Below are 25,319 nucleotides of genomic sequence, written 5' to 3' on the forward strand. Positions count from 1 at the left end.
ACGGCCGACTTCCTCCGGCCCGTCCCCGAAAAGCATGACCGCACCGCGCATGGAACTAGGTCCAAGCCTACGGCCTAGCACAAATGGGTTGACCGGTTCATTTTTGCCTCCCTAATTATAGTCGGCTACGTAAAGAATTTGAACCCCGGGTATGCTCATTCCTTCTGCGGAATGAACTCTTCCAAGGATCCGATTTATGTGTACACGCAATGCCTACCTCGGCATTATCTTTATCTGACATCAATGGCTTTTATCATCAACAAGAGCAGTCTGCTCAAACCAGCCAGCGAAGATGTGCTCTGTGAGCACTTCACATCTGGGTGAATCGTCTCGTGAGCATCGCAGTGGCGCTGTTTCCTAACCTCAGACGGCACTCATTTGTTGGTCACCTGTTGTGACCATCTCCTCCCAAGGTCTGCCGCCATAACCTCTTCTCCCCCATCCACGGTGATACCACCTTCTCTGCACCAAACGCACGCCTCCTCATCCTCAGCTGGCACCGTCAATCTCGCAGACAGCCTCTAGGCTTTCTTGTGTGACCTTGATAGCCTCGTCAATAACAGCCGAAGGGATTGCCAGGTTCGGCTGTACACTCGGGTCTGCGCTGGGCGCCGGCGTGGAGGAGGCAGTGCCATTCGTCTTCTTCTCCTTGTCCTTTTCCTTCTCCGACGCTGCGCCATTTGTTTTTGCTGTTGAGGGGGATGCGGTGGAGGGGGCTGAGGGGTCGAGGGTGTCCTGGCGGACGTCGTCGAGGACGCGGCGGAGGAGGTCTGGGAAGGTTGAAACTTCGCCTGTGCGGAGGAGGTTGAGGGCATGGTTCTGGATCAGGGTGGGCCAGTTTGCTTGGTTCGCGTGGAGGGAGTGGAGGAGCTGTTCTTGGATTCTGGAAAGGGAGGAAGAAGGGCGGGACGGTCAGCTTTGCAATGTTCTCCCCCTCAGGGCCCTGTGGGGTTTGGGAAGGATGAAGGGGGGGGGGGCTTACTTTGTGACATGACCGTCCTTAAGCAGTAATGTGTTGATTTGTGATCTCAGCTCTGGATCTAGAGTTGCTGCTGAGTGGTTCGCGGCCGAAGGTGGCACCTTCACAGGGGTTGACGGTGTCTGGCTCATTTTGCTGATCTACCGGCTGTGTATGTGTGTATGATGGTTTCAAGATAGAAATACGCCTGGAGAGCCTTTCGTATTGGAATTCGCAGGCAATTCGTGCTCTGAATTGATATCACCGGTGGGTGGTAAGCTTGGCAGCGGGGGTTGTGGCGTGGAGTGTGGACGATTGATGATGGAGCTGCTAGGTAAGGCAAGTGCTGCGGATGCGGTCGAGTAGAAGCCTGGGATCCGTTATTAGCAGGGAGAATTCATGTTTCAGCATCCAGAGACATACCGATTAAGAGACGCTGAAGCAAGTTTTCGGGTATCGATGTCAAAAGCGCAGTGTCGGTGGTTAATTGAGCATTGTTTGGTCGCAGAAAGTGGTGATCTTGGTGGCAAGGCTGACTTATTTTTTGGAGCCGCCTCCGGGGAAGAGCAGCTGACGGTGCTCACTGGTGCGCAAGGCTGAAATCATGCAGGGGCTTTCTGGTTCTGGCAGGCGGCGGGCACGTGGGGCCGGTCCTGGATTTTGCGACGACGAGCCGCCTAAAACCTGGAGGAGACTGCCACCTGCCGCTGGAGGCCACTCCAGTTTCCATGGAGCAGGAGCACCTCCCCCCCCCCCCCCCCCCTCCACACCAAAGCTGCCGACCCCACTTTCCTTTCTGTCAGAAAAGGAGGGACCCGTCTTCTCCAAAGCTTTTTATCCACCAGACTATCCGTACTTCACCTCCATTGCCAGGATTGAACGACCACCCAACGTCAACCCGAAGCTCATTGGGCTCTGTTCAAATCGCATTCATCCGAACCATCGAGATCCGCTTCGCTTTCGGCAACTTTCCAAGGAGTTGGACGATACTCCATGGGAATTACAAGGCAACCCAGAAACGTGGAGAAGGGATCACCAACATCGTCGACGGAGCATCAGATGCAACTTCAACTTTTATCAATCTCACACTCCGACTCGTTTCCCATCTCATCTGACGGTCACACTCGTTTTCGTGTCCCTAACTCATCTCTCACTTCCGTTTAACAGCTTATTCCGAACACCGAGCCATGGTACCGCCATCGGAGCGGGTGGCCAAGGGCCCGATGACAGCTCATATCTCGTCCGCTTGTCGGTGAAGATCCTTGCTCGATCTTCCAACAAGTCACATAGACTTTGCCTTTCCGCGCACCGCATACACTTTCGAGAGGATATGACCCTAGTAATACCCATGGCAGGCGCACAGCAAGTATCTCACTTGTATCCGTACACCGTCTCCAACATGCATCCAGAAAGTCTGGCAGCTGCTAGGAAGTCCCGAGGCGAGCTCGCCCCGCTCTCGCCGCGGCGGGGCGGGCGGGCGGCGATGTCACAGTCTCCCCTTGAGGACCACACTGACGGCCGACTTCCTCCGGCCCGTCCCCGAAAAGCATGACCGCACCGCGCATGGAACCAGGTCCAAGCCTACGGCCTGGCACCCACTACGGATACATACGCATCGACGCACTACTCTCACGAACCGGGCCTTCCCGCAACGACAATCGCTTCCCGAGAAAGTGTGGCAGGGCTCCCGTCTCTTCCGCCCCCCTTGACCGGGGCCTTGGCCCGCAGAGAAGAAGAGAAGACGTTCTCTGCGGATTGGACGATGAAAAGACGATCCGTTTACGTCTGCTTGGTGAGCGTAGCCGAGCCGGGTGCTGTATCACCCAGCCATGCGAGGCGAGCAGATCACCAACGGTCACGTTGGACCGCGTAGTCGAACCAAAACCTTCGCCGTGGACCGGGGGTCTGGGACTTGCATCTCTGCGGGACGTCCTTTTTCTTTCTTCTTCCCTCTCGGGTATGGTTTCCGGAGGCTGGACGACGTTACTGCAAGGCGAGTCGTAGAGTTGCGTCCGCTCGCTGCGTCGGAGACTCCCCATGTGGAAGTCCACATTGTCGGTCAAGACTCTGACCCGACTCACCGATTCTAGAAGCAAGGGGATTCCCGAACCTGCGTCCGGCTGCACTGCAATTTCTCGGGTTCGCTGGCCCGCTGTCGCTGGCGCTGGTGCCGGCGCAAAGAAGCAAAGCCCTATCTAGAGCCTATGCCATCCCGACATTGCATGACAACCTCTACACCGAGGGCGTGATGGAAGTGTGCGAGCATCTCAAGCGGCATCCATGTGGTGTATTCCCATTCGGCCGGATCGCGGGAGTACAGCCTTCGAGACATGCTTGGATAGAAGTCACAGGACTCTCAGCCAATGCTTCTCCGGATGGCGTTTTCGCTGTCGGGTTCCGTCTACATTGTACTTTGGTCACATCATAGATGCGCGCAGCAATTCATTGCCGTGCTTTCATCTGTAAGGAAGGTTTCCGGGGCAAGGAATCTCACCTCCCGGCTGGGGTCTGAATTGCTTTCCCCCTTCCTTCAGATGCCCTTTTTATTTTTTCCACAACTTGGAGGGCGATTTAACGATAAGAGAAGCAAGTCGGGACCCGTTTTCCTAAACCACCCCAGACAAGCATGTAGTAGTACACCGACCCCCTTCACCGCTACTATCCCGCCATGCAGGTTGATAAAACACCCCCAGCTCCAAGAGCCGAGCCCACGAACGACAACCCCGGCACGGTACTAGGTTACCGTGCCGCGAGAGTCCACTTTGAAAGTCTACTTTCCCCCATCTCGGCGCAGCTAGCCGAATGCAGGCGGGATTCTTGGGAAGGGAGAAGGGTAGCAACGAAATGTGATGGCCGCCGCGGAACCAACTTCCCTGTGGGCCTCCCGTGTACAAGGACTGCAACCACTTCCACGGGATGCCGTTTTTCTGGTTTCCGTCGTATCACACGTATCTCCTTTTTTTAGTTCTTACAACTTTTTTTCTCACTTCTGTTTTCCTGCCCAGTACTTCATAGGCACGAGTGCTTCCCAATCAGCCGTTCTTCCACCGTGAGAAAAAAGCTGGCAGCGCCTATAAGCACCGCATGCTGCAGGGTCTCTTGTGGTGCGGTGACGCGACTGGATGTCGTTCGTGTCGCCGGCAAAAGACCCAATCGGGACCCCTGACTTGTCCAACGTCTTGCTTGGCCGCACCTCTCTTCTCGTCTTACAAGTGACTCCTTTGGGGCCAGGCTGTGGGCCGTGAGATGTTGGACAGAGCAGCGAGAGAAATCCCGTCTACCAGTCTGGTGGTAGTGTGAGATACGACCGAGGTCCCGGAACCGTGAATGTGGGTTTTTTGTCCTCGTCTATGACGGCTTGTTTCGGCAGGCAGTTCGAGTTCTACGCGAAGGGTGTGTATTTCTGTGTAAGCTCTCGATCTTTACGTTGTTTTTTGTATTCTTGGCTCTGCTGTGTGACGGCGGACTTCCCTCCGTCAACATATTCCGTGCGAACGTGACCAGGGAGCCTCACGTCCACGTACATACCTCGTGATATCGCGTGTCGGGACAGGGGCCTAGGATGTTATCAAGCATCACGATTCGATGGCATTGGATGGGAGTACATGTGTATATATTCATCCTCCGGAAGCTGCAGGCGTGACTTGGCGCAGGTTCGAGAAGAACGAACGGTCGAATGTAGTTTTGTCTTTGAATTGACATTCCACGTAGACCGTTCGAGGTCATTGCTCGCGTGCCCCCCTTCACACCTCTTTCGAAGTTCCGAAAGAAACCTATTGGTCCGCGGAAATAGTTTCCAAAATCTCACCTTTGACTTGACTTGTGGGTTCGAAGCTAATGGATTATGGACGAAGTACTCGCTGCTACATTGCCATCCGGTTCAGCTCAGCCGGGGACGTGTCTTCAAACCTTCATCGTTACAGCCACCGCTCCTTCTAGGCATTGCCTCTCTCTCCAACGGCAACTTGTCGCTATTGGGTGTGTGTGTGTGTGTGTGTGTGTGTGTGTGTGTGTGTGTGTGTGTGCCAATGGACGCGGGAGGAGCTGCCGTTGGAGAATGCGCTCCACGATATCAAAGAAAGGAGACTAGCAGTCAAGGAGGACTTGGGACCAGGGAGCCTCAAGTCCTGGACGGATGGCAGTTATTGTCCAAACTGGTGACACGTCGTTGCGATATGCTCTTTAGCGCCCCTCCTCCTCCTCATCCTCCCCTTCCACCCCCAGTCCTACGGAGTAAAGGCAAGGTACTTTGAGAACCCTTGCTTTCGGCTGACGTCTCTAAACAAGATCTGCGAAATGGAAGCTGGAACAAGCGCGGAAGCTCCGACTTGAACAAACCACACCCCTGGCATTGTAGTGTAAGTACGTAGTAGGCACATAGGTAAACTTTGTGACTTGCTGAACAAAAGATCGAAAAACTCTGGAGAATTAAATTGGACTGCCATTCAAGACCCCCTTACCGCCTGCAGTGTATGTATTCTTTCTAGGCTTTCCTCGAATTCCTGCAGCATCTATCTCATCTAGGAGATCGGGAATAAACAGACATCGGTGACGAGAAGGTGACGAGAAGGTGACATCGCAGCTACCCGCTTCCGCTCACCCTCCTCCTTGGCGGGAGGGGGGGCTTGCCCTGGGAAAAGGGTGGCTGGCTGTCAAGATCGTTCTCCTCAGTCCGGCGCTGGATAGCCTAGGCAGGCACCTCTCTCGATGCAGAACATCTCACATATGGACGGAGACATAAGAGCAAGGAAGATAAAGTACGGCACGGCAGAAAGAGAAAAAAGAAAGAAAAGACAAGAAGTCAATGGCATTGTCTCAGATTGTGCCGCTTGCTGGGCATCACCGCCATTTCTCTCCCTGCCAAGACTTTCTTCTTTCTGACAAGCTGTGCTTTGTACTACGTAGTACGCGGGCACGCGGGCAACGCATCTACGTACTAGGTATCCGAGAATCACTTTGCGAAACGATTCGTGTCACCTCAAATGCTGTGACAGCATGTTCCCAACGCGCAAAACCCGCCTTGGCTTTGGCTGCACAGCAGCGGCATTCACCAACGGCGGCGGAAGGCAACCAGTTGCAGGAAAAAAGAAAACGAAAAAAATCAAGATGACCTCGCAGCTTTGTCTGAGTCAGAGCGTCATCAGACTCAACTCGTGCTATTCATGCTTTCAAGCCACTTGTTGCTGTTTGGTGTCAACGTGACGCCCCCCATTCGAGTTCATCCCATGCCCCGCGCAACCATCTCGAAACAGGTACTCCATTATTGAAAGTCGGAACATTGGACCCTGAAGCCGACCTTTCCGGAGGTGAAACTGCCATCTCGTCGTCGGTTGTGGTGGTCGGAAGGGTAGCCGGTAGGAGAACAGGGGGCTTGCAGGAGTTTATCCCCGATTATCGATACGACTCTACTTAGTCAGTACAACAAAACACAAATACTGAAAGGATGTTTCGATACGAAAAGTGTAAATCAGCACACAGAAACTCCAAGGTCACTGAAACAGACGAAACGGGTGCTCTTAACCTTTGCGGGTCAGTTTGACGGAGGAAAAAAAAATCTTCGTCAATCCTTGCCCTTACAGAAGCCCGACATCAATATATCGAAACTCAGCCTTTGAATGCAGCAAGTGATAGCCAAGAGGGTCGCCCCGTGCCATTGGGTGTGTGGCTGATTAGCACGTAGGATGGACGGCCTGCTGACGATCGCAAAGGCCTAGACCGCAAGATTGTCCGATCTGCGGCGATCTCACCAATGCTGTTCGGTTACTGCATCAAACACAGCATCTTGTAACATAGGCGGCCCGTTTCCATGTCATGTGATGTTTGGTGGTGCTACCGACGCAGCTGGAAGTAACAAAGGCAGGTCCGCCAGTGACAACTCGACCAGAGTCATCGATGCTCTCAGCGGGTGTAAAGCCTGTAGCTGCGTGCTATTAGTCGGTCACTGGTTGATCGAGGACATTTGCTGCGAATCATTGGTGGCCAACGACATTACGCCGTCCCCTTTGAGGCTCAAGAAGTCGATGTCACGATGTGGGGGACCAACGGCACTTTTGGTGTGCTCTGTAGTCCCACTTCCGAGGATTCCTTTTCCCCCACGAGCCATGTTCCCCCAGACCCCAATCAAGGTAGGTTTGCATACGGGGTGCATATGCTGTGTTGAATGAATGACGTCTCAGCCTTGTGACACCAGATAATTGCTTGCTCCATCTCAACGTCATGAGCCTGCAGCGCGGCACATCCGTCCTTGTTATGCGACGTAGAAGGAAATCTAGGCCTTGTCGACGACGGGAACTTCGACCACGTGGAGGAACCCTGTGGGACGAACAAATACACAATGAAGCTGGAAGCTGAGAACGTGTCGGGGGTCGTCGTCATTGGCGGGAGAGCAATCTTGGGGGGCAACGGTCGACACCCTTGTCAGAGGTGCCAAAGTGTGGTCTAGACGCCTGCAGAAAGATGCCGGTGGTGATTCGGACGGCCTTCCCGTTTCGCGGTTGAGCATGGTCATAGCAACCCGGTGAGAGGACGAGCTGCATCCGTACCCAACTCGGCCCTCCTTGATCCGTCGAGCAACGTTGACGGACACCGGCGGGCTGACCTCCGCCTTTTCTATGGCACCGCCCGGCGGAGATGAGTTGATATCCATTGTTGGGGCAAATGCGCCGGCCTGCAATGCGCCTGTACAGCTCACTGCCCATTTGTGACACGTAAATCGAACGATGAGCCTTGGAGACAAGCGATATCTCTACTGTAGAGGATTGAGCCGCGATGGCTCCGCAGGTAAATCATACCTCGAAACTCGAAACTGAGGAGCTCTGTTCAACCTGAGCAAGGCTAAAACTCGATCATGCTGTGTCGCGTGAATTATTATTTTTTTGCGTGAGACGGAAGACTGTGAGAGGGAACCGCAAGCGAAAGGAAAGCCAAATCTTCACGGGTGAGCTTCAGTTGTTGATTGCGTCGGGCCGTAGCCTGCTCGGGAGGCACACACGCTCACCGACCATCTGCATGAGGTAACCGATAGCGCTTCATCGCTTCCCAATCGAGGACTTTCTTGTACGGGCAAGCGATGTGTGAGACGCGGCAGGTCAACGTGAACAGTTGAAAGGTTGTTGGAGCAATGGCGCAGCTTGTCTCATCCGACATACCCATTGCGCGTCCTACGCACATCGGACTGTTGTAAGAGTCGGACGGTCGAGGTGAAACAGCTATTAAAAGCCTCGGCGACCTCCCAGCCGAACGGTCTGCAACAGTCGCAACTTGCGGCGGCGGCGTGACTCGAGGCTGGCGTTGCAGATCCGTCACCAACCTCTTGCAGCGGGTAAGTCTACACTCGTGTAGAAAGGACGAGCTGAGAAGCTTACTTGGTTGCTTGGGCTCGGAAACACACCTTATCGCTCCTCCTAGGTATTAGTTGTCGCGTCTCTCTTTGCTCCCAGGTTGTCCGCCTGTGATCACTCAGATCCATCCAGTGTCAGTGACTGGACAAAACGGAACAGCGTAGATCACATACTCTGAGCAGCCATGCAACCGGAAGCCTTAAGCGCAACTGGATAAGCGGCCAAGCGCGAACCTTCACCGTATGTGTCACGAGAATCGAGCCACAGGCAGAGTCATCCAAGGTCATCGGTTGATCATCAAGTTTATCGACCGCGTCTAGGTCGTGGAAAGCAACGAGAAAGACAAATGGTGACGAAGAAAAGTCCCGAAGCTCGAAATCCCTGACGTTTCTCCACAGCTTCTGGGCCATCCTCTAGAGATTACGACTAATAGGAGGGTTCGAATTGGGTTCTCGTTGGGGGCGAGACGCCCATCCACTGGCGGATACTTTTGGTTCCAGAGGCTGCTGAGCACCCGACCAATCCCAGAGTCCATGTTCCATACAGTGCCGCAAAGCGTTGGACAGTTCAGCCAAAGAGCAACGGCAACTCCACCACCTCCAGAACGATCCAAGCCGCCGAGTTGCAGGGGTAGTCCGGCCTGTCTTTGAGATGGTGGGTGCCGGACCTGGACCTGCTTGTGCTCTTGAGCGTGTACTCCGTACAGGTGGTGGGTAGGCACACAGGCACACTTGCTGGTCCGGTGTATGCATGCGTAAATGCACGCTGCGGCTGCAGTCACTGTGCCCTCGTCTGCTAACGCAGCTGATGGTGGAGTTCAAGCGGTGAGAAGGGCCTGGATGCAAGCCGTTTGGTTGGGATTCTGACCACCCCAAAAGCGCGGGCTGATATCAACCGCGACGACATCGCAAGCAGTGACAGCAGCGGTGCAGGCGACTCCAGGGGTTCCGGAGGTTGGGAAACGAGGTCGATGATTGCTCGATGGTCTTTCACTTTTGCAACATCCTTGACGGATGCTGACGCCGGATACGGGCTGGGAACCGAGGCCGGGCCAGAGAGATAGAAAAAAAAAAAGGAGGAAGGAGGTTGTACCCAGTCACACAACGGCGGCGGATCGGAGAGGCTGCATGTCGCCTACGCGAAGCTGATGTTGTAGGTTGTCGTGGCTGACAAGCGGGTGGTTTTGCGTCTAGGTGTCGGTGCGCATCTCGGCCGAGGACCACTCCTGTACCATACATGCCCGTTGCCCGTTGTCGTGGTAGTACAACGTCTAGAATCTAGAGAAATAGGTTCTTGCTTGGCGTTTTGGGTGAGCAAGCCCGGAGACCTTGTCTGGCTTCCCTTCGTACTTTCAGTCTTTCGGCATCTCGAACGGAGGCATCGGGCATTTCGAGCAGAGTGGGGTCATGGGAAGCCAGAAACATTGCACACGATGTTGCTCAAACACCCTTTTAAGGGCGGGCACTTTTACTTTGGTTGACTTGGCAGTCAGAGAGAGGGCTCGGAGAATCAAGAGACAGACCTGGCGTCGAGAAAGTATGCTAGTTTACGAGTTAGTTGAGGCGAAGTGACAGTCCGTCAGTTGATTAGCAAGAGGCGTAAGCCCAGCCTTTGACCCTTTTGTGCCAGACCACACTACACGGGTCAAAGTGGCCCGGCTAAATTGTCTCCAAGGATGGGAACCGTTTGTGAAAGAAACCAGAGAGGAAACGCTGAATTAGCGATGGACTGACAGACAGACTGACTGACTGAGTAATACAGCTCAACCTGGAGAGGGTCAAGAGAAGAGAGGAAAAAGAGGCATAGGTCAATGGAAGGAGACGGCGAGCCGTGTAGTCTGAAGGAGGGGAGGTCCAAGGCAAGCAAGGATCGGTCAAGGGTTTGGTGTTTCCCCTTCCCGTTCATCCTTCCATTCCGCAGCTGATGCCCTTTTCAAATGGGACCAGCGATGGGACCGGAAGGGAAAGGGCTTGTAACTTGGAAGCTGGCACTGCAAGTAATGGAAGTAAGCTATACTCACTCGGTAAGCAGTGCTAAGTATCCGTTCTATGTACTGCCCAAGTACCTTGCGTGCTTGCCTTACACGGCGACAACCGCCCTCACGCTCACGGCTCAAGTTCTCACTCAACACACCAAACGCCCAATCAGCACTACCGCGGCAGGCATGACAGGAACGCATCGGAAGCTCTCCGGAAACAACACGACGAGGCCCGAGGACGGGACTGGGCAGGACCTTCCAGGAAGTGCGTGCAGTCAAATGCAGATGCAGCAAATCCCATGCAATGACAGCCAATTTATTACCTAGCTTATTCCGTTGGTGCCATGGACGGAACTCTGGGTCAATTCCCATTCGAAGCTGGTGCTTCAAGATGGAGGCTACCCGTAAGACGAAGGCAAGGACGATTGAGAAAGAGAAAAAAAAAAAAAGCAATCTTCGACATGGAACCTTTGAGTGACGGGAGTGATAAAAAAAAAAAAAAGATTGAAGGAAAATTATCACCATCGATAGGTGCCTTAGACTGGCAGGACCCCTCATCAGCAGGCCGGCAGGACCTGACCTTTGGGTACATTCGCACTTGCCTCTATTCAGAACTTGCAAGCAACAAGGGTCGATGGGGGACATTGGATGCTACAATCTTTGATTCGATCCCCCCCCTTCCTTTCTCGCAGTCTCCTCTTTCCGGGTCTTATTAGGTAGGGGCCCCCAAACGTCAACATGATGTTGTAACTTTGTGTTTCTCAACATCCCTCACCATCGTTACGTATTTCTTCGTCTTACTTTTTTTTGGGTTTTCAACCACCGTGCCGTCACTCTTTTGGACGTTCCCGTCCCCGTGTTTCCGTTTTCTCTCCCAAACTTCCCGTCGTGCCTTATTACGGATACCTTACATAGACACGGTATGTGTACGTTGCCGACATTGTACTGCCTACCAAGGGAAACAGTGTGGTACTAATCCCAGATAGCTAGATCCAGGACGAACTATCCGTCCAAACAGATGGCTGGCTGACCTCGGTCGTTCCAACTAGCTTCCCCTCGTCCCCCCGTCAGCTGCAGCGCTGTCTCGCACCGTCTTGAACCCATCTTGGAGCATTCCGCTTCGAGGCGTCGCGGGAACACCTCCTTGATGATCGCAGTGGAGGTCGGGTGTTCGCTCCGTGCTCTCGAACTGCTTTGCTTGCCTGCCAAGGTAGGCTCTAGTACCCTTGATCGCAAGAGCTAAGCCAAGGTGTGTGTGGTCTCGGGACTCAGATCCCTCATCCCAACCTGTTCTCCCGCCCCGCTCCGCTTTGCCTGTGACAGAAAGGTAAGAAGGAGATGAGATGCGCTATTCTGGGTCACTGGAACCACGGTCCACGGCTGTTGGTCACCACTGAGTCCTGAGTCCTGACATGACGGTCAAAGACCATGGGATCTCGAGACTCTGGAAAGCACCTGACGGCTTACCGGCATTCTGGCACAGCCTCTTGCTGTCATTTGCATCGACAGTTGATGATGCAAGTGTGTATCAACACGAGCATTTCGGATTGTCATGTCACCCCTTGGCTACCTTACCTACCCTATCCACCTCTGCTTGGGCTGTCCGTACGATGAACACTTCACACTTTGCGAGGTACCTTTATGATCTAGGTATCAAAGACGGGAGAGAAACATTGAGCGCAAGAGAGAAGGGGATTCCAGACCAACGCTGATCATCCTCCCATCGTCACAAGTTACTGCGGATATCCCTCCACTCTATTCTTCAATGAACACCCCCAATCTTTTTTATATTGGAATCGTCACTGGGTCCTCGGCTGTGTCCTTGTCGTCTGTTCCCCGGTGGTCAATTTGTCCGGATATGTACTTCTTTCACACACACACACACACACTCTCTCTCTCTCTCTCCCAGTCTCTGTCTCTCTGCACCGCGTGGTTATTTTTGGTTTTTTTTTAGAGCATGTATCCGTAGAATCCCCCCCCCCCCCCCCCCTCTCCCCCCCCTCCACATTTAACCTTCTCTTCGCGTTGCATGCGTAGCATCCGGATGTGTTACTTTTTATTGTCTTCCCCTGGCTGTCGGTTCCTGTTTGGGGGCCCAATTCATCTCCATCCCCCGTTCGCATCCCCATATCAAGCTCCATCTCCATCTCTGCACTAACCAGGGCGCACAGCAGGACCCTTGGCGATTAACTGTTTCCATCCATCAACCGAGTCCAGGCCCTCGTTGACATCCGGCCCAGGACCTGCTGCAGTTGCTGCTGCACCTCGCAACTCGTAGCTGTCTGGCTTCCGTTTACATCGACTTACACCTCGCATTCCGTATCATCTATCTACTCTATCCGTACTCCGTACCTGTAGCTACCTTGCGCATCTCACACCCATCCACCCAATCAGCCATCTTTTCATCCACCCACCATTTGGACGCTCACTCCGTCTCCGGGACCTACCTACCCTTTCCACGACGTGCATACGGAGTACCTTAAGTTCCATACGACAGGGCAGCGTCCCGGTCTTCATAGCATCTCATCATCGCCATCGACAACAACCACAACGCCGGCAAAACACCAGCATCAGCCCCGGCCGCTACTCCACTTCTCACGCAAACCAGCCGGGACAGGTCTCCACATACACGCGCTGAGGGTGGATTCCAGACTCTCGTTTGTTTCCTCTCGGAGTCTCGCTGCCTCTTTCTCACCTGAACTATCCGGCCACTGCCCACCTCACTCACAAGTTACAATTGTCCATTGCCCACTGTGAGGTGCCAGTGCCAGTGCCAGTGCCAGCACCTCTCTCTCTCTCTCTCTCAGTCTCTCTCTCACCTTGGGCATCCACATTCACATCCACATCCATATTTACGAACCGTTCAGTCCGACAAGCGACAGTCGACTCAGTCCAACCAAAGTCTACCAGCCACCCGTTGCCTCGCTGCGCTGCGCTGCTGGTCGCTAACAAGCACCACACCGACACACCGTCGATCCGCTACTGCCAACCACAACTGCACTACAGACGCGATACCCTCTGTGCTCTCTCTGGTGGCTGCTGCCATCACAGGCTTTACATCGCCGACCTACCTTACCTTACTACGGATACCGACAGAGGAATTGGACCAGTGACAACCTAGCAAGACGAGCTTGAAGAACCAACACGTCTCGCTCGCTCTCTGCCAATCCGATATTACAGATACCTCGAGGTACCTTTTGGGATAACTTGTAAGTCCATTTACCTTACTTGCTTTACCTCACCCGACCTGCCTTTACTACTACCCAACCTTCCCTTCCAAGTTCCATTGCCTTTGCCTTACACAAACTACGGGCCCGGCTTTACTACCTTCCCACCTCCTGCGGACCCGGAGGTGGCCTTGCGACTTGGGTATCTTTTGGCGTACTGGGCAGCTGGCAGGTACCTACGTCTGCTGTGGCAGGTAGAACCTTCACTGCAGCTAGGAAGGTATAGCTGGATGTGGCATTAGGCCTGGATCGCAATACTACTTTGGGCGATCTGCCCTGTGCCTGCCTCGACTTCGATGTGTGGCAGGTGCGCGCTGTACTCTGTACTTGGTATCTCCTGCCATATCCCCATCCCAACCTTCCACCACATGTTTTCACTCGCCTTGGTCTTCTAATTCCTCTACATTTCTTAAATTTCTTCTTCTCCATATCCCATTTCTTTTACGCCCTTCTTGTTTTTTCCTTACGCCCGCCCAGTCCCGCAACCTCCTCCCCGGGACTTCATTTTTATCCTCTTCTTCTCGACCAGAATACCTGGTTGAGAAGCTTCCGTCAACACCTTTTCCAGACCGGCGGAAGAGAGAGAGAGAGAGAGAGGGAAGAAAAAACAAAGAGGGTAAATCTTGGTACTAACCCCGGCTCTCGGCAGGTAGATAGCTTGCCCGCTGTCTCGTCAACGCAAATACTTGTACCTAACGGATACCTTCTCAACGTCACGCTCCGTCTCCGAACCCGAGGCCTCTCGTTATTCATCATCTTTGTTTTTCCTCTTCTACGGATATCCACCCGGTCACAAGCCTTCAGTTCCTTGATTCCCTCCGTCCAAGGTCTCACTTTTGGCGGCGAACTCGAGGCGAAACCCACTCTTGTCATCCAGCTTCTACCGGCTCACCTCACCCAGGTAGGGCCGCGCCTGTCTTGCCTCTCAGATCGGGGCACAGCCTGCCTCTGCTTTGCAGTCAAGCCCACACCCGTGGACTCGCCAGAAAAATCCCGCCCCACCAGCCCTCGGCCGCCGAGTATCCTACAAGTCCTTGACTCTTCCTTGACTCGACTACCAGGGACTTCGGAGTGGCTTTTCGCCACTGATCAAGTCAGCCGACCCCACCACGACTCCAACTGAACAGTGCCCCTCTGTACCGCCCTGTGGTCCTGTGGGTTCGACCTGCAACCCCGGCACCACGAGCCTTTGGGAACGCACGCTTTGCACGACACCCCCCGGTCTCAGCGCTCGAGACCCCTACCTCCCCCCCAGTGCCACCTGCATCCAGCGAGGACCCAGAACCTTTTAGACGGGCGGGTAATCGCCTGCCAGACCACTCGCGTCTCCAGTCATTGGTGTCGCTCCAACATCTTGGTCCCGAAACGAGATCTCGTGTCTCTGGCTGCGTCTCTCTTGTGGACTCCTCCTTTCCTTGCGACGTGCATATCGAGGTACCGCACCGTACCGGGCCTCCAACTTGCCACGGGAACGACGCCAAGTGCGTCCCAGCTTCGACGTGCAAGTGGCATATCTGGCAAAGGTATGAAATCATCAGCCCTTTTTCCCGGATCATGAATTGTAAGTTTCTCTCGCTTTTCTCTCCTTCCTTTCTTCTTTCCTTTCTCTCTCCCTCTCTCTCCCGCGCAGGGGGGTTGCTTTCCCTTGTATCATTATTTCTGACATCTGACTTTCTCTACTCTGAATAGTCCACACCATGGCAGGTGTTGAGAAGCTGCCCCTGCCGATGCGGCCTACGAACGAGGCAAGAATGAACGAGACCTGCCAAGAGGGTGACCCGTTCTATTGTTTCCTGCTCCAGGGAACATTGCTATACTACCCCGTGGTGTTGTTGCTAGTCTTCGTCATCTCGGCCGCGACACACAGCATATTGACGACACCGAAAGAAGATGCGGACGAAGAACCCCTGGGCCCGGGCGGTAAGCGACTACCCGTGTCGAAGAAGAAGAAGCGCCGCGATGGGGAGGAACCCAAACGCAAGCAATATGGCCCCATACTTTCACCGACTTCCCGATCATGGCTCACCTGGATTTCCGTCGTTGTACTCTTGACATTCGTCGCCAATGCTGTCGCTCACTTCAGCTACGTTATGGAAGAACTCGAGGGCATCATCAAGGGACATAAGGAATCCCAATCCATGACTGTATGTTATCCCTCACATATTCTCCAACCCGCAGGCTAATTAAACCAGGTGTACCTCATTGGATCGCCGAACCTTTACCTATACCTCATCACGACGCTCTTGGAGTGGAACGAAAGTCCGACGATAGCTCACTTCCTCACCTGGACTCTTTCTCTGATTGGCGAATTGGTCATTTGCGTCTGCACTCTGCTCAAGGCCGCGAACCCGAGATTTTCAAGCGACGGAACAACCGAAGTCGAGATCAAAACGCTGCATATATCCAAGTGGGACTTGACCGACGTCGTTCTTTACATCATCCGCATCGCCCTTACGTTGTGTATGCTAAGTATCTACTCGGCTGCTTGGATCCACATGCCCAAACAGGAGGAAGATAAGGTTGAACAGCAAAACACGTCTCAAGGCGCTGAGGAAACGACGCCTTTGCTTAACGGTCATCGGACGTCATACAGCAGCCAAAACGGCCGGGACTTGAACGGTCGATCAGTACGAAGCTCTAGGAATGGAAGTACCGTCGGCAACACTAATGGCGCGGCCGAAGGTGGTAACATCACCAAGGACTATAAGGAGCCCGGCTTCTATCGACCTGACAAAGCACCGCAAACGACGTGGTGGGGTTACCTGCGAAGCTACAAGGTGTTCTTTGACTATCAGTGGCCTAAGAACTCTCTACACCTGCAGCTTCTCTATGGACTCTGTGTACTCCTCTTGTTGGCACAGCGTGCCATCAACCTGGCTGTGCCAATCGTTGTTGGATGGCTCACCGAGAAGCTGACCCTTGCAGAGGCACCTTGGGTTGTTCTGGGACTGCTTATCTTCCTTCGGCTCATGCAAGGAGGAGGCATGCTTCTGGATGCGTCGCGAGCCATCTTATGGGTACCAATCTCACAAAACTCGTACAGGGCTTTGACGACAGCAGCATTCGAGCACGTCCACTCTCTCAGCCTCGATTTCCACCTCGGCAAGCGAACCGGCGAAGTTTTGTCCGCTCTCAACAAAGGCGCGTCTATCAATTCCTTCCTTGAGCAAGTGACGTTCTCGGTGGCTCCCATGATCCTCGATCTGCTCTTAGCCGTTGTATTCTTCTGCTGGTACTTCGACGCGACCTATGGCGCTATAGTGAGCTGCCTGACCTTCTGGTACCTATTCCTTACCATTAGGATGGCACAGACCCGGGCAGACCAGCGAAGGCTCATGTCCAACGCCGACAGAGAAGAAGAGGCCGTCAAGAATGACTCCATTACGAGCTACGAGACAGTCAAATATTTCAACGCCGAGCAGTGGGAGTTTCAACGATACCGCAACGCTATCCAGGCATACCAGGACGCTGAGAAGCAGGTCACGTGGGGCGTGAACAAGATGAACGTCATCCAAGCCTTGGTTTTCATGGCTGGATTCACTGTGGTCATGGTCTTCGGAGCCTATCAAGTCAACCGTGGAGGAATGGACGTTGGCAGGTTCCTGACTCTCATGACCTTCCTCAACCAGTTGCAGGCACCTCTGAACATTTTTGGATCCTTCTACAGGACCATTCAACAGTCAATGATCTCGGGCGAGCGTCTTCTGGAGCTCTTCAAAGTTAAGCCCACCGTGGTCGACGGCCCCGAGGCCAAGCCCTTGCTTGAATGCAACGGCAACATCCGATGGAACAAAGTAGCGTTCAACTACGATCCAAAGAATAAGGCTCTGAAGGATCTCGACTTCGAATGCAAGCCTGGCACCACCACAGCGTTTGTGGGCGAATCTGGCGGTGGAAAATCAACTGTTTTCCGCCTCATGTTCCGGTACTACAACACATCTTCTGGAAGCATCGAGATTGACGGCCAGGATGTCAAGGACCTTACTATTGATTCGGTCAGACGTTACATTGGAGTCGTCCCTCAGGATACCACAATGTTCAACGACACCCTGATGTACAACCTCAGATACGCCAACCAGTCAGCCACTGACGAGGAGGTGTTTGAAGCGTGCCGGGCTGCCAGCATCCACGACCGGATCATGTCGTTTCCCGATCAGTACAACACAAAGGTCGGAGAGCGTGGCCTCAAGCTCAGTGGCGGTGAGAGACAGCGAGTCGCAATCGCACGAACGATTCTTAAGAACCCCAAGATCATTATGCTGGACGAAGCCACGTCCGCCCTTGATGCCCACACCGAGCAGCAAATTCAAGATCGGCTTGGCCACCTTGGTCAGGGCAGGACACTGCTGATCATTGCGTAAGTTTTACCTCTTTGCACAGGCTATGTTTCCTCGTGGTTGTATTTGCTTTCTAACATGTTCCTGCAGACACCGATTGTCGACCATCACGCATGCTGACCAAATCATCGTTCTCAACAATGGCACTATCGCCGAGAAGGGCACTCATGAAGAACTTGTCAATGCCAATGGACGTTACGCCTCGATGTGGGAGCGACAGGTACAGGCCGAACGCGCTGCTGAGAAAGCTCGTGCTGCTAGTAGGAAGGCGCAAAAGCTCCTTAGGAAGGCGAACATTGGTGGTCTCAAGAAGCAGACGGACGGACATTCGGATGGATACACTAGCCTTGACTCCTCGACTATCCTTCCGGGCAGCTCAGGGAACAACTCCAAGGCCGGCACTACGGGAGAGGATTCGTCCAGCTCTAGCAGCTCTGATGCCGAGTCGGTCCACAGTGCTCACCACGACTCGGATCACTCAGATCACTCAGATCACTCGGATCATTCACACCATTCAGATCGCTCACATCACTCTGACCGATCACGTCACTCTGATCACTCGCATCATTCTGACGATTCACACCATTCTCGACGGCATTGATCCTTCCAGTCAGAATGTCTATCGGTGTGACACAGGCATGGATTTGGCTCTCCAGGCTTCATCGCTAGGGAGAGCTATTTCTCATCAGCCGCAACACACACACACTACACCACCCACCGTCACCATTTCTCACTAATCCCTAATCTGCGGACAAACAAACTGGACCGCACACTTCCCTTCACGAACACAAGGCTTGGCCAAGCCTTGAACGACTCAGGTTTAACGCATTAACGGCTTAAGATTGCATCAAACCGGCGACTCGGAGTTTGGAGTTCACACATTTCTTTACCCCTTCATCATCAGGATCCCGAAAACACAAAAGGACTTTCACGAGTAGAACAAAAAACATTGACTCGGAGAAACGGTCTCTCGGTCAGGCTCGGTTGGTTACCCTTCAGGGGGCGGGGGGGGGGGGGGGGGGGGGGGGGGTTCTTTTTCTCAATTTGTCGCTCCCATCAACGCTCTTTACGGACACATGGCTGCGACACACCCACCCAGCCTTGACAACATACCATGTGTCCTCACAGCAGCGATAAGCGACTCGTCTTTTCTCTCTGAATTGGACAGGGCATTTTCGGTACCATCAGCATCATTATACAGGAGAGACGGCTTCTCCATTAATCATGGGTTCCCAGCAATAAGATTTTGCATTTCGACTACAGATCGCCACCTGCTACCATGGGCAGCGTGTTCGACATTGCATCGCAGATACCAGATTCTTTGCATTCGAAGAGGCCTACCTTTTCTTTTTCTCGTCCAAGATCAACTTGGGTGGTCACAAGGGGGTTGGATCTCGGAGGTCGCGGGGCGTAGGAAAACGGCCTCGGACGGCGGCGGACTAGCATCATTATCATCATCAGGAACTTGGCTTGCTTCTTCAAATCCCACGCGGACGCAGTGGGTGTAGATGGACGAAGGATCTTCCACCATTTGTGGAGGAACCATCAGGAAGTCTACTTTGCATTTTTCCTAGTCATAGTATCAAAGACCGGACAGGGGTGGATGAGAGAAGAGAGACGGCGGACGGCTGTCCAAGCCATTTTTCTCTTCTTTCTTTTTATGGGGGCCTGCGGCTACACTTGATAGCTTCGCGCCAACCCAAGGGTCAAGGTCCATAGACGGTAGCGATCCCCGCGCGCAAAATGGTCTCGCGTCGCGGGAGCGATACAACATTGCTCAAAGCTCAAAATAGTTTCAAAAAACTTGCATGTCCAACTCTGCGCATCTGACGTGAAGCTTACACTAGAAATGGGGCAAACAACTCGAAGGCACTAGCCATCACTTTACACCGACACGAAGCTGAAAACAATGGTATGGAAGTCTAGTATTGGGTGCGGAGGATACACTTTGAGGGTTCCAAAAAAATCCTCCTCCGGTGTAAGATAATGTACATGACGGCACGCTTGCTTGCCTCCCTGCGCACATGTATCGTTCAGTCTTCTAGTATACGAATTCGCGATGCTTACTCCTGACGCATGGCAGGTCTGCACTCCAGACCTTGCTTGTCGCTGAACTAACAATTCCAGGGCGGGAAATGTCTCGGTCTGGTAGAGTCATTTACCTACCGTCTTGTGTTCGTTCCCAGAAGTACTAAAGCGGTAGGGAATCACGAGGGTGGTAAGGAATGAGTTAGATGTGGATTCAGATGGTGTGAGACCTTGGGTATTCAGGCGGTGTGTAGAGGATGCCGTCGAGTTGCCTGGTTGCGCAGGAGGAGGCGCCGTCATCGTCCACAGACGCACATCTGTCTCACTTCATCTGTCTCCGCACACGCACCCCTCTTGAGACCACCACCACAACGCCTTGACCTCGGCTCACTGTTGCTAAGCCTCATAGATGATGCGGGTTGTTTGCAACAGCATTCCCGGTGCTAGCCGATCGAGAACGACCGACACCCGAGGTCGCGTGCTTTCCAATGTCTAGGTTTTGATTCCTTGCCCAACATCGGTCTGACATGGATTGCTCCCATTGAATGTTTCTACGGGACTCGCCGACCTGGTATTGTGTCTGTGGCGCATGATCGTTGATTGCACGCATCGTGCACGCTTCGTAGGAATGGGTTGAAGTCAGTGCGGTAAGGAGGCGCGATCCCAGCTCGTGTCGCTTTTCAGACGTTCTGCACCCCACGTTTCGGCAATTTCTGAGCCACCTTGCTACTTCCAAATCGACGTTCGAAATCGAAGATTATTGTGACTCGGGGTGGTAATGAACGGTTGCTCGAAGTGTCTTAGTGTCTCCCTTCATCTCTTCGTCGCAATAGGGTATATCCACCGGTTATAACATCAGTCGCATGCGGAAGATTCAATCAAATCCCATGACACCTCCGGTGCCTCGTTTTGCATCCTCTGCTTGCTCTGTTTTTCTTCGAGGTTTTCTATCATGCGTGGCCGTTGACAAGCCTCGCCTGGGGCGCATAGCCATTGACTCCGGTAGCGTGGCCGTTGGTCTTCTCAGACAGGGCCTTCTTCTTCTCAGCCTCCTCATCGGCATCAGTGACTTCGGCATCGCTGCGATCATCCTCCGCGATATCGTAGCGAAGAAAGCGATAGCCGATGCGGAAAATGTAGAAGAGCCAGAAGAGATTCAGGGCCTGGAGTGACGACAAAAGTCCAAGGGTGATGTACTGTGACAGCGTGCACTTGTACTGTTGGGTGGCCCAGTTCAACTCAAACGGCCCGACAGTGGTATACTCTGTGAACAGGGACAGAATGATCTTCAAGTTGATGAAGTGACGCAGGTAAATCCAAACACACATGAAGAGGAAGAAATAAGGACCGACGATTGGGGAATCGATGTAGTTGAGCACCTTGGACGTCTGTTGAATTAGTTAGTACTGCCCGTAGGTCTCCAACCCGCCTCTTCTGGCCTTGTGGCCTCACGTAGAGTAGCATCTACTTACAGCAAGAAAGAAGTCACTGATGTCGTGGGTCGAGTAAACTGCCAGTCCTATATAGGTGAAGTGAAACCGGTAGCTGAGAGCAATCAAAGAAAGACTGACGATGTGATGACCGACCAGCTCTTTGAAGTCTTTACGGGGTTTCTCCATACCCAACAGCAAGACAATTGCTTGTTGGGCCCAGTAGGCAGCCTGAAAAAGATAATAAAACTTGAAGCCGGCCTCGTGTGTCATATGCGGAAAGTCCTTGTACATGCCTCGGGTACTGTAGTACCAGACGGGCGTCTTGCTCATGACGTACAGACCAGCAGGTCCAAGGCAGCCGAAATAAATGGCAGTGTACATCTGCTCCATGAAACGAGCTTGCTTGCCACGCGAGCGGATTCCGGCAGCGCGAGCTAGAGGCCGCAGGACTTCTTGCATGATGAATTCCCGAGTAAAAGTCAAGACAACGGTCCAAAATGACACAAAGGCGATGTCCCATAGACCCTTGCCATATTGAGCAGGGGCATCAGGGTTGGCCGGGTCGGACGGTAAGCGGTAGGAGAGGAAAATAAAGCGATGAAGCGGGTTCGAGTCGTTTGGTTGAACAATATAGAGAGCCAGAGTGAGGCCAATAATGAGGGCGGGAACGAGGTACGTGTGTTTGGTCATGGCTTGTCGAACTCGAGCGAAGCCGCCACGAGCTCGCCGCCGCTTCGAGGGACGTTTCGTAGGTACGGTCTAGAGGAGACGAGAGGTCAGTCAAATGTTGGGTATGGGACAGGATCTAGGAACAAGGCCCGGGGCGACTGGCAGTGATGGGACCGAGGGCTTGTATTACAGGTGTGAGGGAGGAGCCGTCTCGGGCTGTTGCAAGCGCAGGGCCTGTATCGCCAGCGCGGATGTCTTGGCCGAGTGCGCTTGACTTTCGTCGTCGTGTTGTTCGTGAGGAGCTGGGGGCGTGGTCGATAGCGGAATGCAATTGGTCGACAGAGGTGTTGAGGAGAGGGAATGGTTCGGAGTCGGCCATGGTGACAGAGAGTCGCTTCTGACAGCGTCTCGGGTGGTTTAAAACAATCGGACAGTGGATTCGGAGGGCAGGATGGCGGGATGAAGTCGCAAGGAGGTAAGAGAGGGGAGGAAGACAGCAAGTTTGAGTTTGGGAAGCTGTCGGCGGGTGCGAAGGAGGAAATCCGGGCAAGGAAGTCGTGAGTTGGAAAGGAGCTCCCAGGTTTTGATTTATTCGACGTCGAGAAGGTCAGGGGGGCCCGCTGTCGATCATGGAAGTATGGTTAAGGAAAGACAGGGCGAACGTGGTCGGCGGGTCGGTGGAGCTGTTGAAGAACAAGTACGACGGGGGGGGAAACTCGAGGTCGGACTCAAGGTTGTTCCTTGAGTCTTCTGTGTTTCGTCGTGTGAATTCGTCTGACCGAGAGGCCAGTCGTCTGTTTTCCCTTAACCACCGCATTACGGTCAAAGAGCAGGAGTAGGAAGGACTGAGTGAGAGGACGAGGGGGTCTGGGGGTGTTCAGTCCATTCCAGGGGGGGTCAGACACTGGTATTCCGTCAGAGCAAATGAGTGCAGAAGCCGTTGATGAGATCAAGCACATGGTGACATGGTAAGAAGAAGGAAGAAACCATCCAAATGATCAAACCGGGGGGAGGCAGAGCGATGAAGATGGAAAATAAAAAAATTAAACCCCCATCGACTAAGGAGAAAAGAAATTCGCCGAGAACCTTTTAGGAGCTGTTTGACCAACCAAATGGAGAGACGGGAACCATGGACGATAGCAGCCAACGAGCTTACACCAAGCTACCTTATACAGTTAAGGTACAGTAAGGTGCCACAGGTGCCTCGAGGCAAGACGCACCTCAATTGGTTGCACATCTGCCCGTTGTCGTCGTTAATCTGCCGGTTCCTGCTTGGGGGGTGCCGGTATCCCATCTTACCCGTTGTGCCGTGATGGCCCCCTTGCTCGGGAATCGGGATACCTACTTGAAGTGTACGGAGTAGTACCTAAGGTCTCCATATGAAGTACCTTACCTCAAGGTAAACGTGGCAAGGTACCTCCTTCCTGGGTCATTTCATCGGGCTTGCATCTGGCGTCCCCACTGCAGGAGACATGCACTGGGCTGTTGGTTCTTGCATCTTGGCTGCGACCTTGTAACTTGTAACTCACCTCAATCGCAACATAATGCAGCCAGCACCACCTCCTCGTACCCCTTCTCTTCCCTCCCAGCGCCATGCCGTTGCATCGTCTTTCCTCCTTCGCAGTCATGTGCCCGACCACGCTTCACAATGCCTCCACATCTCCAGCTACATATGCAAATACAACAGCGACGTGGACAACATAACCAGGACCATCCCTCTGGATTGGACAACATGGCAGAGCTCAAAAGGACTCTTCCCCGTCTTTACACAGCCAGACGATATGCGAACAGAGATGCCCCCGGCTCGCAACTGGGTTTCACAAAGCTCAAATCCTAGTGCCTTGGAATTCGACCTAGACAAGCTGAGCTGGCAGCCATGCAAACAAGTCAAGTCAGCTCCGCGATCGAGATCGAATTCAGGACGCCATACGCCGTAACCGACAAATTATTATCCCCCCAAGTCGACGTCGATGACGACGGTTCAGGGGAAGGAGCTGTGACATAAGAGCGCTTGCTCTTCCAAGCGACAACAATAGGCAAGGCTGTCTAGCTACGAGTTCTAGCAAGCTTCACTTGAAAGGTTCATGTCTACGCATGCCTGACGGATAGGTACTCCAGACAGACGTAGGCAAAATTCTTCTACGTTGCCTTCTCTCGCCAGTCGACAAGCTTCATGACAGGCCTTGGACAATCGTCATGGCGCATACATCGACTTCCTCTCCCATCTTCAGAGACTCACGATGACTAGAATTAGCCAGACCGGCCTGCATGCCTTTGATCAGTGCAGCTACATCATTGTCGGCATCACGGCCACCTACACTGCCTCAGTCAAATCCATTTTACCAGAGCCAGAGCCACAATGCCTACCCGTTACGTTCCATCAATTCGAGCCACTTCGACAGAGAATCGGTTAACGAATGCTTACTTATCACGGCGGACGAGGTGCAGTTTTCAGAAAGGCCATTCCATCCAGCATGTCCAGTCGGACGTGATCTCATACTTTCAACCCCGCCAACCGGTGCGCCAGGATGCCGACCCCGCCGACCCTCTCTCTCTCACATGCCACACGCTGATGCACGCATTCCCGCCCCGCCATTACTACAGCCAATTCGCACCTTATCCCGACGGCCTGGTATCCCTTTCGGAAATTTCGTCACCTGCAGTCAGGGTCCGCTCCAACCCTCTTGTAGGCCCGCCAGTCTCTCGAAGTTCCCGCAGTCGTCACGGCAGCATTTTGATCCGTCGCATTTGACAGCCGTGGCCTGTGTGGGTGGCATGGCACAGCTTTCCTGAAGATCTCGGCACAGTGGACAGCACCACGTACGCGGGTCACAAAACCCTGCTATCGTCCCGCACACAAACCCGCCCTCCGCCGCCATCGTCGGGGGCTAACGCAGGCACAGCTTCGAACATCTCCATCACTTCGTCGTCACCTATCTACCGCCTGTGACTTACCGTTCAGGAGCTACCGTCAAGACCGGGCAAATGCGTAGTCAGGGTTGTAAAGATGAAGACCCTGGAAGCTCGTACTGCTGCTGGGTACTGACGCATCGTAGCCATCAGCCATGATGGGGCAAAACTTGGCAAAGCTGTCTGCACCCTGCTATACGTACTCTGTCATCTTCAACAGCTTTAAACTGCTGGAGATATCCGAAAGAAACCACTCCCCTGAGCGCCAAGCGGGCATGTCTGGAATGCTTCTTTCACGCCACTGAGACAGTTCTAGTCATTCACTGTCAAACGGCTACCTTTGCAGATCTCTTGGCCCCCCATTCTTGCCCTCGACAAAAGACGCCCCGAATTGTTGCCCATGCTTCGCCAGCAGTGCCCGAGGGTATCCAGTATTTCA

At 53.4% G+C, this 25,319-nt stretch overlaps 3 protein-coding genes across 3 annotated transcripts; 1 reads left to right on the forward strand and 2 right to left on the reverse strand.

The window, feature by feature from the left end:
- Positions 1-270: 270 nt before the first annotated feature.
- On the reverse strand, positions 271-1,210 carry BDP81DRAFT_220540 (uncharacterized protein). The gene is made up of 2 exons (XM_060582794.1): positions 983-1,210; positions 271-883 (listed from the first exon to the last, which is right to left on the reverse strand). The coding sequence occupies exons 1-2, from the start codon at positions 1,108-1,110 to the stop codon at positions 490-492; spliced, it is 522 nt and encodes a 173-aa protein (XP_060445830.1). The 5' UTR covers positions 1,111-1,210; the 3' UTR covers positions 271-489.
- Positions 1,211-15,200: 13,990 nt separating this feature from the next.
- Positions 15,201-18,441, forward strand: BDP81DRAFT_318956 (ABC transporter; the record flags this gene model as incomplete). Its single annotated transcript, XM_060584401.1, has 3 exons — positions 15,201-15,647; positions 15,696-17,860; positions 17,931-18,441. 3 exons carry the CDS (start codon positions 15,201-15,203, stop codon positions 18,439-18,441), a joined length of 3,123 nt encoding a protein of 1,040 aa, XP_060445831.1.
- Positions 18,442-20,818: 2,377 nt separating this feature from the next.
- On the reverse strand, positions 20,819-22,349 carry BDP81DRAFT_460790 (TLC domain-containing protein; the record flags this gene model as incomplete). The annotated part of the gene is made up of 3 exons (XM_060593694.1): positions 20,819-21,256; positions 21,341-22,060; positions 22,161-22,349. The coding sequence occupies 3 exons, from the start codon at positions 22,347-22,349 to the stop codon at positions 20,819-20,821; spliced, it is 1,347 nt and encodes a 448-aa protein (XP_060445832.1).
- Between the last annotated feature and the right edge of the window lie 2,970 nt (positions 22,350-25,319).

This window comes from Colletotrichum phormii (genome assembly GCF_030913505.1).
Source record: "Colletotrichum phormii strain CBS 102054 chromosome Unknown BDP81scaffold_9, whole genome shotgun sequence".
NCBI classification, from domain to species: domain Eukaryota; kingdom Fungi; phylum Ascomycota; class Sordariomycetes; order Glomerellales; family Glomerellaceae; genus Colletotrichum; species Colletotrichum phormii.

Coding starts and splice junctions, on each gene's coding strand:
- BDP81DRAFT_220540 (XM_060582794.1), bottom strand. CDS start 1,110: ATGAGCCAGACACCGTCAACCCCTGTGAAGGTGCCACCTTCGGCCGCG. Junction 884..982: donor AAGGACGGTCATGTCACAAA/GTAAGCCCCCCC, acceptor CTCCCTTTCCAG/AATCCAAGAACAGCTCCTCC.